The sequence below is a fragment of the Myxocyprinus asiaticus genome, chromosome 2, assembly GCF_019703515.2.
Source record: "Myxocyprinus asiaticus isolate MX2 ecotype Aquarium Trade chromosome 2, UBuf_Myxa_2, whole genome shotgun sequence".
Lineage (NCBI taxonomy): Eukaryota > Metazoa > Chordata > Actinopteri > Cypriniformes > Catostomidae > Myxocyprinus > Myxocyprinus asiaticus.
The window spans coordinates 31486579-31501313 of record NC_059345.1 but is presented as its reverse complement, the minus strand read 5'-3'; the positions used below and the strand labels follow the sequence as shown (position 1 = coordinate 31501313).

Here is a 14735-nt window from a genome sequence, read left to right as displayed (position 1 = left end):
ATCTGCATTGCTCAAGGTTACTATTGATATTTTTCTCTCCATGGACTCAGGCTTTCATGTTGTCTTAGTCTTATTAGATCTTAGTGCCGTGTTCGACACTATCGACCATAACATTCTTCTCAATCGTCTCGAGTGTAGGGTTGGCATCCAGTGGTTTGCCTCCTATCTAAAAGATAGGACGTTTTCTGTAAATGTAGGGAATTTCTCTTCTACATCAGCTCATTTATCATGTGGCATCCCTCAAGGGTCAATTTTAGGATCCTTATTATTTTCCTAGTATATGCTTCCTCTGAGCTCTATTTTTCAGAAGGAACCAGCTCAAAACCAGTCCTAAACTCTGGAATAGTCTCTTTTACTATGTGAGGTCAGCTTCTTCAATAGCCATTTTGAAATCCTCTTTGAAAACGTATTTATATTCTTTAGCATTTGAATAGGACTTTTTAATAGGTTAAATTAGGTAAATACTTGATGCAGTTTTTATTTGTATCTATTTATTTATTATTATTATTATTTTTGTATTTTTTTTGTATGTATATAATTCTGTCATTGTATATTTATTTGATTGATTTGTAAAGTACTTTGGGTCAACTTCTGTTGTTTTTAAATGTGCTCTATAAATAAAGGTTGACTTGACTTAACGTGAAAAGTGTAAAAACTGTGATGTGGTGCAATTAAAACATTGCTTTTTTTGTTTGAGCAGCCCAACAAAGCATTTTGGGTGGGGCAATCTGTCTGACTAAACAATGGAAGTCAGAGGGAGTGTTTGGGAAACGTCTTTGAAAACATTTGTTATTTTTGCAGTTCTGTTTGGTGTCACTAGAGTCACAAAAATTACACACTTCTACTTTCATTGTATGTATGTTTTATCACATACTGAGCTCATGATATGACTTCTTGCAATAGCATCGCTAATGTACAGGAACTGACCCCCACAGCGAAGTCTCACCCGACAGCACTCAGTTTTCCTGCATGCTGCACTTTCAATCAAAGAAACAGAGAAGCTTTCTCCAGACATTGGATGATTATGATTTTCCTGCTTGCAAAACCCTGTGAGCTTCGACAGACAATCAGGCATCCCGTCTGGACAGAACCATTGATTTAATGAGGACAAAAGGTGGTAGGTGTTAATATTTTTTTCTACTTGAATAGAATGAGAATATTGCAGCATGACAAAATGGGTCCCAGCAGACTCTCTCATTCCCTGGGCCTTGCTGACTGGTTGTTAAGCTAATTTTACAGAGAATCTCAACTAGGGCAGCATGCTAATAAATTATTCTCTTGGGAGATTGTTCGATGGATTGGCTCTTTAGTGACAGACAGGTTAGTTTTGAGTGGATGATAAAATGAATAATGATTCATTGACATAGTTTAGGACTAAGTTATTTTTAGTTCGGACTTTCGCAGAAAAATCCATCTTAGGTTCTACCTTCTCCTTTAACAACACAGAATTAATTTTGGGAATGTGTTTTAGGGACCAGCCCTTGGTTTTCTCACCAGCTGACAGTCCTCCAGAGAGTTGACCAACTGGGCATTCTGACAGGAAAGGATGGCTCCAGCGAGGTTTAGCATCACGCACACAGCAGACAACAGCATGAAGAAAGTTATCTGTGGAGACAGAAATGAAACAGACTGTCAGTTACAGTGGTTTAGGTGGTAAATTAAGACTTCTTATAAACAAAAAACAGTGGGAAGCAACTGTTCACCTCATTAAACAGCCATTACAGAAGGATTCTACATTTCTCTCTAAGTCTTAGTAAAGAATATCTAAGGCAGAACTGCATTGACAGACTTATTATCTGATGTCTAGTCTTGCTATTTATTTTGTCTGTAAAATGTTTTACAAAGCAGAGCACTGTATTTTTCTGCAATAATTTTTTTTTTGGGGTGGGGGGGGGGATATCTAAACATCATCAAAACAAAATAGATTTACTTGAAAAGCAAAATGACAGATGTTGAGTCTTGAAGTTAGAGAAATCTAACAAAATGTGGTAAGGTTTATGCTTAAATTTTTTTTTTTTTTTTTTTTTTTTTTTAAATGTGCCAATGTGTTAAGAAAAATAAACCTTAACTGATTTATTTATTTATTTATTTATTTTTGTGGTGAGGTAGTAATAGCAGAAAAAAATTAAGTACTTTCTACATTGAATAAGTTAGTTTAAGAACTTGAAAATGTTCTTAACATAGTAAATTCTACATTTGTAAAAAGTAAATTCTACATTTGTACTCATTTAAAAGACGTAAAAAATTAATGCTTTGGCTTTTAAGTAAATATTATTTATGATTGCTTGTTATCGTTACAATGCATCATCATGTGTCAGTCCTAAAGTAGAAAATCTTTTCATATTTATTTGCTAATTTGAGGAAATTTCACAGGTAAATGAAATAAGTAAATTTTACTTAACTTTTAATTGAACCGGGCTTGAGTAATTAATGTGCTTGCATGATTTTACTGTTAGCAAGTTTATTTACACAGATTTTATTGTTTATTTTGTTGTTACATTTAGGAACTTCTTGGTTACTGAAGTCTGAAGTTCATTTTCTACTCAAAATGGCCCATTCATGATCATAAAAATAGTTGATTGTTTATTCTGTTGATTGTTACCTTCATCGTGGTTTGTGAGGTCTGCGTGCACAGCTCTGGATCTTGTTTCTTTCACCATTAAAAGCAAACTGATGTTGTCTAATAGACTACATAGCATTCTTTAATTTTACTTGTGGAAGGCTTTCGTGTGTCATGTGGTACAAAACTAAGTACATAAAAAAATGCATTGAAATGCTAGTACACTTTTAAAAGCATGGCTTAATTCAGTGCTACATTGCTTAAGTAAAATGTACAAACAAAGAGTGAGTAAAGTTTATTTGAGAATTTCTAATTAAAGCCAACAAGAATTGTGTGTAGCCTTTACTTGAAAATATGGTCTATTAAATGTACTACTAATTTCTGCATGGAAATTGTTTCCTAGGTTTTTAAAGTAAACCCTACTCCAATTATTTTCTTTTTTCCAGTATTTTTATTTATTTTTTGTCTTGTTTTTCAGATTTTTTTTTTGTGTGTGTTTTGAATGAGCAGACCAAAAATAAACCAATTGTGGTTTATGGGATTTGACATAAGAGTGTGAAAGATCGAACTTGATTGATCAGGGCTATTCATCCATTTGGACTCAAGATGGTGCCGAGTATGGCTGCTGCGTTGTGAGCTTCAAAACAACACTGTAGTTTTTTGTTTGTTTTGTTTTTTTGTCTTGGATGTTGTCTGCCTTATTGTCTACGACAGACAAACACTTTTGGACATTGGTTCTGCAATTACACACCGTAAATCGGACTTCAAATTCCTCAATGCCAACCCGCTGTTTACAAACACGCCAGCGGAGCCCTTTGTCTGGGCAGCCCAGCCACGAAAACACAGAAGGAAAAGGGGAAACAGAGCCGGCGTTCTCATCAGAGTAAGACATCGTGCAAATCGACCCCCGCTACCCAGTATTCTACTGGCAAATGTTCAGTCTCTGGACAACAAGCTCTGTGAGCTGAGAGCATGGATCTCTTTCCAACGAGAGACGAGTGACTGCTGCATTATCTGCCTTACAGAAACTTGGATGTCTGTGGAGATTCCAGACTCAGTCATCGAACCAGCGGGACTCTCCGTGCACCGAGCGGACAGAGCAAAAGACCTCTCAGGTAAAAGCAGAGCTGGTGGTGTATGTTTTATGATCAACAAATCCTGGTGTGATCAGAGGAATGTACATTCTATCAAGTCTTTCTGCTCTCCTGATCTGGAATTTCTCATGCTTCTGTGTCGACCATTCTGGCTACCGAGGGAATTCACAGTGGTCATTATCACAGCTGTGTACATCCCCCCACAAGCCGACACAGACCGGGCACTCAAGGAACTGTATGGGATTATAAGCAAGCAGGAAACCGCGCACCCTGAGGCCGCGTTCATTGTGACCAGGGACTTTAACAAAGCCAATTTTAAATCAATTGCACCAAAATACCACCAACACATCAGTTTTAACACATGAGGGGACCGGGTTTTGGACCATTGCTACTCTCCCTTCTGGGATGGCTACAAATCCCTCCCCCGCCCACCATTCGGCAAATCGGACCACTCTTCCATTCTGCCTCTGCCCGCTTACAGGCAGAAACTGAAACAGGAAGCACCCACCCTCAGAACGATCCAGTGTTGGTCGGACCAATCAGATTCCACGCTACATGACTGTTTTGATCACACGGACTGGGAGATGTTCCTGTCCGCCTCTGATGACGACATCGAGATTTATGCTGATAGCGTAACGTATTTCATCAGAAAGTGCGTAGAGGATGTTGTTCCGTCCAAAACAATACGGATCTACCCGAACCAGAAACCTTGGATTAATAGCAATGTTCGCGCGTACCTCCGCTTTTAATTCTGGGAATGCAGAGGAGCATAAACAAGCCAGTTACGCCCTCCGAAAAACTATCAGAGCAGCAAAATGCCAGTACAGGAACAAGACTGAAGGACAGTTTAACACCACCAACTCTAGAAGCATGTGGCAGGGAATTAATATCAACACCACTGCCTCTCTCCCGGATGAGCTAAATATTTTTATGCACAGTTCGAGGGAAGTAACACAGCCCTCGCAGAGAGAGCTCTTGCGGCCGAACCTACAGAGGTTAGTTCACTCTCCGTCTCTGTAGCGGATGTAACCCGATCCTTCCGAAGGGTGCATATCAATAAAGCCGAGGGTCCAGACGGCATTCCGGGCCGCGTCATCAGAGCGTGCGTGAACCAACTGGCTGGTGTTTTTACGGACATTTTTAACCTTTCCCTCTCTTTATCTGTAGTCCCCACATGCTTTAAAACTTCCACCATTGTGCATGTACCAAAGCAATCCAAAATCACTTGCTTAAATGACTGGCGTCCTGTTGCTCTGACCCCCATCATCAGCAAATGCTTTGAGAGACTAATCAGAGATTACATCTGCTCTGTGCTGCCTCCATCACTGGACCCATTGCAGTTTGCTTACTGCAACAACTGCTCCACTGATGATGCCATTGCATCTACAATACACATTGCTCTCTCCCACCTGGAAAAAAGGAACACTTATGTGAGAATGCTGTTTGTAGACTACAGCTCAGCATTCAACACCGTAGTGCCCTCCAAGCTTGATGAGAAACTCCGGGCTCACAGCTAGCTGTGCAGCTGGATCCTGGACTTCCTGTCAAGCAGACGCCAGGTGGTTAGAATGGGCAGTAACATCTCCTCATCACTGACCCTCAACACTGGAGCCCCGCAGGGCTGTGTTCTCAGCCCACTCCTGTATTCCCAGTACACACATGACTGTGTGGCAACACATAGCTCCAATGCCATCAAGTTTGCTGATGATACGACGGTGGTAGGTCTGATCACTGACAATGATGAAACAGCCTACAGAGAGGAGGTGCACACTCTGACACGCTGGTGTCAGGAGCACAACCTCTTCCTCAACGTCAGTAAGACAAAGGAGCTTGTGGTGGACTTCAGGAGAAGAGAAAGAGAACACAGCCCCATCACCATCAATGGAGCACCAGTGGAGAGAGTCAGCAGCTTCAAGTCCCTGGGTGTCCACATCACTGAGGAACTCACATGGTCTGTCTTCACTGAGGCCATTGTGAAGAAGGCTCATCAGCGCCTCTTCTTCCTGAGACGGCTGAGGAAGTTTGGAATGAACCGCCACATCCTCACATGGTTCTACACCAGCACTGTAGAGAGCATCCTGACTGGCTGCATCTCCATCTGGTACGGCAATAGCACTGACCACAACCGTAAAGCCCTGCAAAAGGTGGTGCGAACTGCCAGACACATCATCGGAGGTGAGCTTCCCTCCCTCCAGGACATATACACCAGGTGGTGTGTGAAAAAAGCTCGGAGGATCATCAGAGACTCCAGCCACCCGAGTAATGGGCTGCTCTCACTGCTACCATCAGGCAGGCGGTATCACAGCATCAGGACCCGCACCAGCCGACTTCATGACAGCTTCTTCCCCCAGTCAATCAGACTTTTGAACTCTTGATCTCTCACAATCAATATACATCAGCACTGCACTTTATTAATCTTATTATCTCACACTGGACTGTCATAAATTATATTCTCTTAACAACACACTGGCAACTGACTATCAACCGACAGCCTGAATATCAATACAGTACAATACAACCTACTGTACATTTTATATATACTATATATAAAAAAAAAATTTATTGTCTAATGTGTATTCTATATTGTGTGTATTGTATAATGTACATTGTATGTTATTATTTGTATATTGTGTTGTGTGTAATTATGTGTATATTAGATTTTAAACTGTGTTGTGTAAATTTGATGTTTATTGTAGATTGGTATATGTCTCATCACTGTCACGACTGCTATGTTGCTCGGAACTGCACCCAAGAATTTCACACACTATTGCACTTGTGTATATGGTTGTGTGACAATAAAAGTGATTTGATTTGATTTGACAGGGAAAGAGAAAGTAACAGATGCGACTAATAATTAAAGCACTCAATAATCAACGCCTTCAACCAAAACAACTACTGTTGATCTCACCATCTGAGCCCAAACTCAATACTGTGAAAGACAGCCTCTAACAGCTCACATAGATAAATGAGAAACAGTAACAGAAGTGCATTTCAGAGCACTGGGGTATTTTTCTCTGGGTGTTGATATATACTACCTCTCCCACAATTCCTTCGTAGACCATGCTGATACATGGCCAGTGACATATGGCCGGCTAGAGAAACCAATCTGTGTGCAATTCCCCGCCCACATCTTATCAGTGCAGCCCCATGCAGCTTGATAGATTTCAAGCATGCTAATTTTTCCTCTTTTTGTACAGCTGGTGGAACTGCGGCTCCTGGTTCCTCTCCCCGTCTCTCCATTAAAAACAATTCTCTTTATTTCTCAGCTGACAGTTCTGGGATCTCAGTCCTGAAGGATGAATTACAGAGGACATTATGGTTGCTTTAAATCACAGTTCATATGCAGTAGTATGGGTATAAAACTGTCAGGTCCAGCCCAGGCAGATTACTGGCTGTATATCAGTTTGGTCTTAGCTCCACAGCATCGTGATTTACTAATGTGGCCCTCTACCTGATGGGACATTAACCTTGCAATACCAAATGTTTCAGAAGAGAGAAGAGACAGAGTAAGAAAGCTGAGTGTTGAAAGTGAAAGTTTGAGAGGCTAGACATCAGACTCATTTCAACTCAATCACACAGACAGAGATTAACATTTAGGGCATGCAGGAGTGCTGATGTGAGGGATATTTAGAGAGAGATAGTGGGATATGACTGAGATAAATGTTAGTGTTTTTCAGACTCGTAGTAAACTGGAAGATTGAGTGACTGATGTACTGTATGACAGGGTTTTGAAGCTTCCCGAAGCTGTGAGGGTCCTTGACTCAGACGCACAGTAAACCTCACGTTTGAATTCCTCCTCACTTAATAATGTGTGGACTTTGTAGAGATGACAAAGGTGATCCATTGCAGCTGAATGACTGAACTGGGTCATATTCTGTCTAATGTTCAAAGGACATTGAAAGGTTATGAGCTCAGGCAGCAAATGTTGAGAATCCATTTCCCCTATGTTTTTAAAGATAAAGGCTTTTATTAAATGTCCCTGCTGATCAGCATGAACATCAGATGGATTTACATGCTGGTCCAAGCTGATTAATGCCGGTTATTTTTGTTTTGGCGTTGAGTGTTCTTGTATTTTTCTATTAATTCTGCCATTGCAGTGTGAAAACACAACAGATCCTGCTGTCTTGCAATCTTGTTATGCAAACAATGAACAATATCCCATAAATTATTCCACTGAAATACACTTGGAATATCACGTCTCCTCAAATCCCCACTTGCTCACGTCTCTTTCCTCTTTTTCAAATCATGCACATCACACGTGAAACCAGGCTTCACTTGCACATTTCAGATGAAGCATATTCAGCCAAGCGCTAAACACGCGATAAATCTCATAAAATTAGCTTCGGCGACCCGAAATTTAGCAATGACGGCTACCAAAAATTGTTCAATGAAGGAAAACCCTGACTGTTAAAGTGATAGAAAGCATTTGAATTATACATCAATATTTTTAAATTAGCTAAAAGATGAAGAATTTTTAGTTACCACAGCCTCTGAAGTATTGTAATATGTAAGTAGCGTTTTCCATTTTGCGCAGGTAATTTTGATCGGATCGCTATCCAATCACAGTGGAGACACATTTGACTGCAAGGTATAAATGCAATCCAGCTAAGAAATATCCAGATTCTATCCGAATATGAAATACGTGTTAAAAGGGTCATGACATGAGGAATCAAATTTTCCTTGATCTTTTGACATATAAGAGGTCATTGTACTATAAAAACATACTGTAAGTTTCAGAAATGAAAACTTCCTTCTTAATAGAAAAAGAGCATTTATTTAAACCAAGCTACAAAAACGGCTCGTTTGGAATTCGTAGAACTTGTAACGTCACAAGGACCAAATACATCTGCATATGCAACACCTATTTTTCCGTCATTGTACCCTTGGCCTCGCCCACTGGTGCTCAGTCAGTCACACAAGTGAAGAGGAGAGAGACTGGGTGTCAAGTGTCAAGCCCTTCTGTTTTGAGCACAAATGCTTACTTTTGTCCATCTGCGCTATTTTTAGTTGTTGGTGCGATTCAAGCTTTGCAAAGGAAGTTATTGAAGGATGGGGTATTTACAAACACATGGATGAGATTGCAAAAACCATGAGTAAACAGTTTCATTCATGAATATTTCATATATCATCATGACTGATGTGCTGACACCCTGTTTACACCAGGTGCATCCGTTGACGCGATGTGATGCAACGGCTTGGCTACACCAGGTGCGTCGACACAAACTTTCTAAACCATTTATGGCGAAATTACATGACCATGTTTGTGTAACGCCCCGGGAACCTGTCCATATTTCTAGAAACTCCCATAAGAAATGCCTGTTAAATATTTGATTATGTCATTGATGGAGGGCCTTGAGCTCTATACCAGGATCACTGGAGAAAATATGCAACTCCCTTCATATTTGTACTCCATGGAAATACACTTGTGATTTATGTTTCTGAATTTGTGAACAAAGGCACCACTCAAACGATTAGACCATGCCTTCTCATGACCGTTAAAAATAAGTTATTATTAATTTTCGTTCATATCATGTTGATTTTATGTTCATTAATTTTCAAAATTGTTGCAATTGTTTTATGCACTTAAATTGACCTTGATATCTCAGTGTAATGTTTAATGCACTTTTAAACAATGTCATAAAGAGCGGTTTTGTGAGGCTCTTTTTGAGAATGGAATATATTTTCCTTCCTCTTTGTATTTTTATGTTAAAATGGCACAAGATTATCCTACTTAAATGTAAATAACATCAAATAAAAGAGTTAGTCTGGAAGAAATCCAAAAGTAATCGGATTAGATTACCTCAATAATGTAATCTGTGAGATTACGATACCGATAGCAATTTCTTCATTTAATTTGTAATCAGTACCAGATTACAATTCAGAAGTAATCTACCCAGCACTGCATATATATATATATATTAGATCTCTTCTAAGTTATAGCATATCTTATGAACTTTGCTTCTTCATGTTCTTCTTTATTCTGAACTTGTGCCTAGCAGTGGTAAACAGACATTTCTTTTCAGAAACAGGATTTTCAGATCTTTGTAATTACTCATTGACAACGTAGCCATCAACAATAATGTCAGAATGTGTTTCTCTTCTGCAGTTTGACAAACATGAAACCAAGCCTGAGCTCAATCATTTCACAGAGACAGTGAGAGAACACATTACAGCACAGATGATGACTGAGGACCAGGTTATAACACAAGCAATAATGATTCTGATTTTGTACAGCAAAAATTGAAAATTTGTGATTCAGAACACGAGTGATAAGAGAAAGCTTAATGGGCCACTCTTCAGGCTTCCTTTTACTGCAAGCTGAGCATGGCCAATGAAAAACATGATTCTGTCTATCTCTAATTTACTCTGCTGGTCATACAGAGGAGGGAAAATTGTCCTTTTCAGCAAATACTCTGTTACTATACTTCAGCAGCTGCACTTCGGACCCACTAGGGTGACTCAAATTCAATTTTTAACTTTAATTTGAAACACGCTGTCTTCTCATTTTGGTTCCCAGTCTTTCTGCAGGTTTGTGTTCTGATGGCTCTGGGCTTTTATTTTAACAGCGGCTTTCCACAAACTAACTGTACAAATATGATAACCTCAGTAATTTTGCTTTTATATGAGTCACTTTTTAGAATTAGTTCTCAGATTACTTTCAGAACACAAAATAAAGTAACATATTGAATTTATGATGTAATCAGACAAAATGATCATGAAACATTGTCAATTTAGCAAATTTTGGCATAATTTACCCCATATCAACCATGAATTATTTTTCTTTCATCACTGAGAAAAATGTTAACTTAGAAAATGTGCTTCATGTGGTAACATCTAACTGGTTTAAGTCAAAATATTATTCAACATCACTGAATCCACCTTAATACATTAGGTTACACCAACAAAATTATTTTAAAGGTTAGATTAGGTAGAAATAGTTATTTAGGGTAACAACTGCAGATTACCACTTTTTACAGTGTTCCATGAAACACAAAAGGAGATCATAGGCAGAAATTCTGAGCTTTAGTTTAGGAAAGTGGATGCTGATTTATAATCCCAGCTTGTGCTTTCTGAATACTTTGCATTCACCTATTTTTTCAAACCTGCAGCTTTACGGGGCCTGGGTAGCTCAGCGAGTATTTACGCTGACTACCACCCCTGGAGTCGCGAGTTCGAATCCAGAGTGTGCTGAGAGACTCCAGCCAGGTCTCCTAAGCAACCAAATTGGCCCGGTTGCTAGGGAGGGTAGAGTCACATGGGGTAACCTCCTCATGGTCACAATTAGTGGTTCTCGCTCTCAATGGGGCGTGTGGTAAGTTGTGCGTGGATCACAGAGAACAGCATGAGCCTCCACATTCTGTGAGTCTCCACGATGTCATGCACAGCGAGCCATGTGATAAAATGCACGGATTGACTATCTCAGAAGTGGAGGCAACTGAGACTTGTCCTCCACCACCCGAATTGAGGTGAGTAACTGCGCCACCACGAGGACCTAGTAAGTAGTGGGAATTGGGCATGCCAAATTGGGGAGAAAAGGGGATACAAATAAATAAATAAAAAATAAAAAACCTGCAGCTTTATGATTGATCATGAGACAAATGAGAACCAATGGCATTGGGCATCAACAATCTACTCTACTACATCCAAAGTTTACATTTTTGAATTGAACACAAAGTGAATGTGATTTGAGAGCTTTGGTGGAGTAGAACATTATCAGTGAATATTTTTGTAATTATTATTTTTATTTTTTTTTCTAAAACAAAACTGTATTTTTTATTTTATTTTATTTTTCATTTTTTTCCACAACATATGGCTTCAGAAGGCTTGGAATATTGTGCATGGACTACTTTTATGATACATTTACGGTGCTTTACTGTGAAGTTGGGGCTTTTGGAACTTTGGCAGTATAAATCTCCATTGACTTTTGTTATATGGAAAAGAGCAGTTCTACCTTACATCTTATGTGGTATTTTCCATAAGAATGAAAATAATTTAGGGTCGGAACGACATGAGGCTGAGTAAATTATGAACTACTGCTTTATATCTATATAATAAACCTGTTGCAATAGTCAATGTCCAAAATAAGCGTGATGTATTTGTTTATATGCTGCATTAGTTGGTTGTGTCTAGCTAAACTCTCCTTTAGGAAGGTTAACTCCTGAGAGTTCAAGCCCTGACGGACTAATTACTCCACCTGGCTCCATGCTGGTGTTTTCTAATTACCGTGTGGGATCACATATCACTGTTTAACAGGCTCTCATTAATTACAGCCCATCTGCCACCTGCATGCCAAGCAGCAAGATGAGTCGCCTGGCACGTGTCACTCACCGGCACCAACACAGTCATAAGCCATGAGCAATTCACACCTGTCAATATGACTGTGTATTGGCATTTAGATTTTTGGCATTGCTAATGAGGCAATGACTGACAGGACCGTGTATGATTGGGCAACTACAGGTTATCTCTTGAATTGCACTAAAAGAAAACACCACAGACTTTTGAATGACCGAGCAGCATTTAATTTAGAAATCTATCTGAAGTAAAATAAAACTGGACACAGGAAGGAGCTAAAGTGGCAGAGCTACAATGTGGGCTGAATGTTCTCTGACCACCTGGTGAAGATACAAGCATGTGGACGATTGCGTACATCACCCAGTGGCAAATTCTCAGGGCCAGCAAAGCCTTCTCTGTTGGCCTAACATGCCAAATAAATAAATATTTTTCATCCTTTCATTCTCAATCACCTTTTTGCCTATGTATTTTTAATCGCTTTCCACTCTTAATTAATCTACAAACAAATAGAGAAAAATGTAAAGTTTATCCAGTCAGATTTTTTTCCTTAATGCTTACAAGCAAAGTGTGACAACTGTTTCACAAATCGCATGCTCGAATCCGAAGCAGCGCGTGAGTCTGAGCTCCACCCCCTCAGGCCTTCAGAATTTCCACAGAATCCCTCAACAGTGCAAGTGAATAGGCATCTAAAGTCAGATTGTCAGATTCGTCAGCCAATCAGATTGATTTATTTGTTCTTGGTGGGTGTGATCTTTAGGATATGTCTCAGTCGAGGCCTTCTAGCTGGCCTTGTGTGACGCAATCACGCATGATATTAAAGTGATGTATGTAATTCAAGAGCGAAAAGCTAAAGATCAAGCTGTCTGATGAGTCGGCTGTCATCACTGCTAGTATTGCTGTTGAGAAAGAGGAGATGTTCTGCATGACCGTGTGATTGCTTAATATATTAAACAGGAAAGGAGGACTGATTTTCACTTCAAGTAAATTGGTAAGAGCTTTTTGCATTGTTATAGCAACATCAGGAGTTTTCTAAGTGTAAATTAGGCTGCTTGAGCATTCAGTGTCGGATCAAGTTTTGAAAAGTAGTGCTGCTTTCCATTCAACTCGGAAAGTCGGATTTTACAACTTCCTAAAGGAAAAGTGCAGTGGAATGCATCTTGAAGTCAGAATTAAAACTTGTAGGCTCGTGCAGAAATTCTCAACTACGATTTCGCCGAGATGTAGGGGTATGATGTCACACAAATATGTCAACATTCAGGGAGATATACAAAGTAAGTGATAAACATTCACTTTATTATGTAATATCGATAAATGAGTTTGTTTCCACATTACATGATATTAAAGCTTGTTTAACAAACACTTGCAGAAACAGGTGTATAAAACATTATAATCTCTTTTGCTAATCATACACCTGAAGCACAAATGCTAGCGCTGCAGGATTGTTTATCAGTTGGGTTGCTAGGAGACATCTCTAATGAGAGTCAAACCCCTGCTAAGCTAAAGGGAGCGTTGCAGTTCAGAATATCGGGAAATGGAATGCATTTATGGTCGGAGATATCAAGTAGGAATATCCCACATCCAACTTGAATGAAACACAGCATAACCGTGTACCCTGATGAAACAAAATTTATTGCAAGCAACATTTAAATCGCAAATATTATTAGATAGATTTTTCCAGGTATTATAGACCTCCTTGGTAGATTCATATGAAAAATTACGATTTTTGAATGTCTGTTCGGGAGACGTTCATTTCACAAAACAGTCATGCTGCAGTTAAAATTAGGCTTGCTTGAGCATTAAGTGTCGTTTCAAGTTCTGGCTTTCGTGTGTGGATGTGTTTTTAAAATGTCAGTTGGTACTACTAGTTAGCTGTGAAAACCCGCCTGCCACAGGGCTAGTTAGCATAATGTATGATGTCCAAAGGCATAGGGTGTCTTATTCATTGTGAAACTGTGTTTTCTTAATGGCATGAATCACACTGAAGGCCTAGACTGTAAATGCAAGGCCCGCCACTGACATCAAAAAAATCAAATCAAATCAAATCACTTTATTGTCACACAGCCATATACACAAGTGCAATGGTATGTGAAATTCTTGGGTGCAGTTCCAATCAACATAGCAGTCGTGACAGTGATGAGACATATACCAATTTACAATAACATCAAATTAACACAACACAATTTAAACATCTGTTATACACATAATTACACTCAACAATATACAAATAATAACATACACTGTACAGTATACAATACGCTGTTTTTGTTTTTGTTTTTTGTTTTTTTTTGTTTTTTACTATATAGATACACATTATTCAATAAAAATTAAAAATTAAAATATATATATATAAAAAAAAGTATATATATATATATATATATATATATATATATATATATATATATATATATATATATATATATAATGTACAGTATTGTACTGTATTGACATTCAGGCTGTCGGTTGATAGACAGTTGTTAAGAGAGACATAATATAATAATAATAATATAATTTATGACAGTCCGGTGTGAGATATAAGAGTAAGGGTAATAAAGTGCAGTGCTGATGTATATTGATCATGAGAGATCAAGAGTTCAGAAGTCTGATTGCTTGGGGGAAGAAGCTATCATGGAGTCGGCTGGTGCGGGTCCTGATGCTGCGATACCGCCTACCTGATGGTAGCAGTGAGAACAGCCCATGGCTCGGGTGGCTGGAGTCTCTGATGATCCTCCGAGCTTTTTTCACACACCGCCTTGTATATATTTCCTGGAGGGAGGGAAGCTCACCTCCGA

The 14735-nt window shown here is 39.0% G+C and overlaps 1 protein-coding gene across 3 annotated transcripts in view; it reads right to left on the bottom strand.

Moving 5' to 3' along the window:
* LOC127416245 (protein ENTREP2-like) overlaps positions 1–14735 on the bottom strand; it is a 250567-nt gene that overhangs the window by 63852 nt on the left and 171980 nt on the right. For all 3 annotated transcript variants that reach the window (XM_051655491.1, XM_051655500.1, XM_051655507.1), the window contains exon 3: positions 1495–1605. In XM_051655491.1, coding sequence (XP_051511451.1) covers positions 1495–1605 — 111 coding nt within the window. The remainder of the gene's footprint in view (positions 1–1494; positions 1606–14735) is intronic.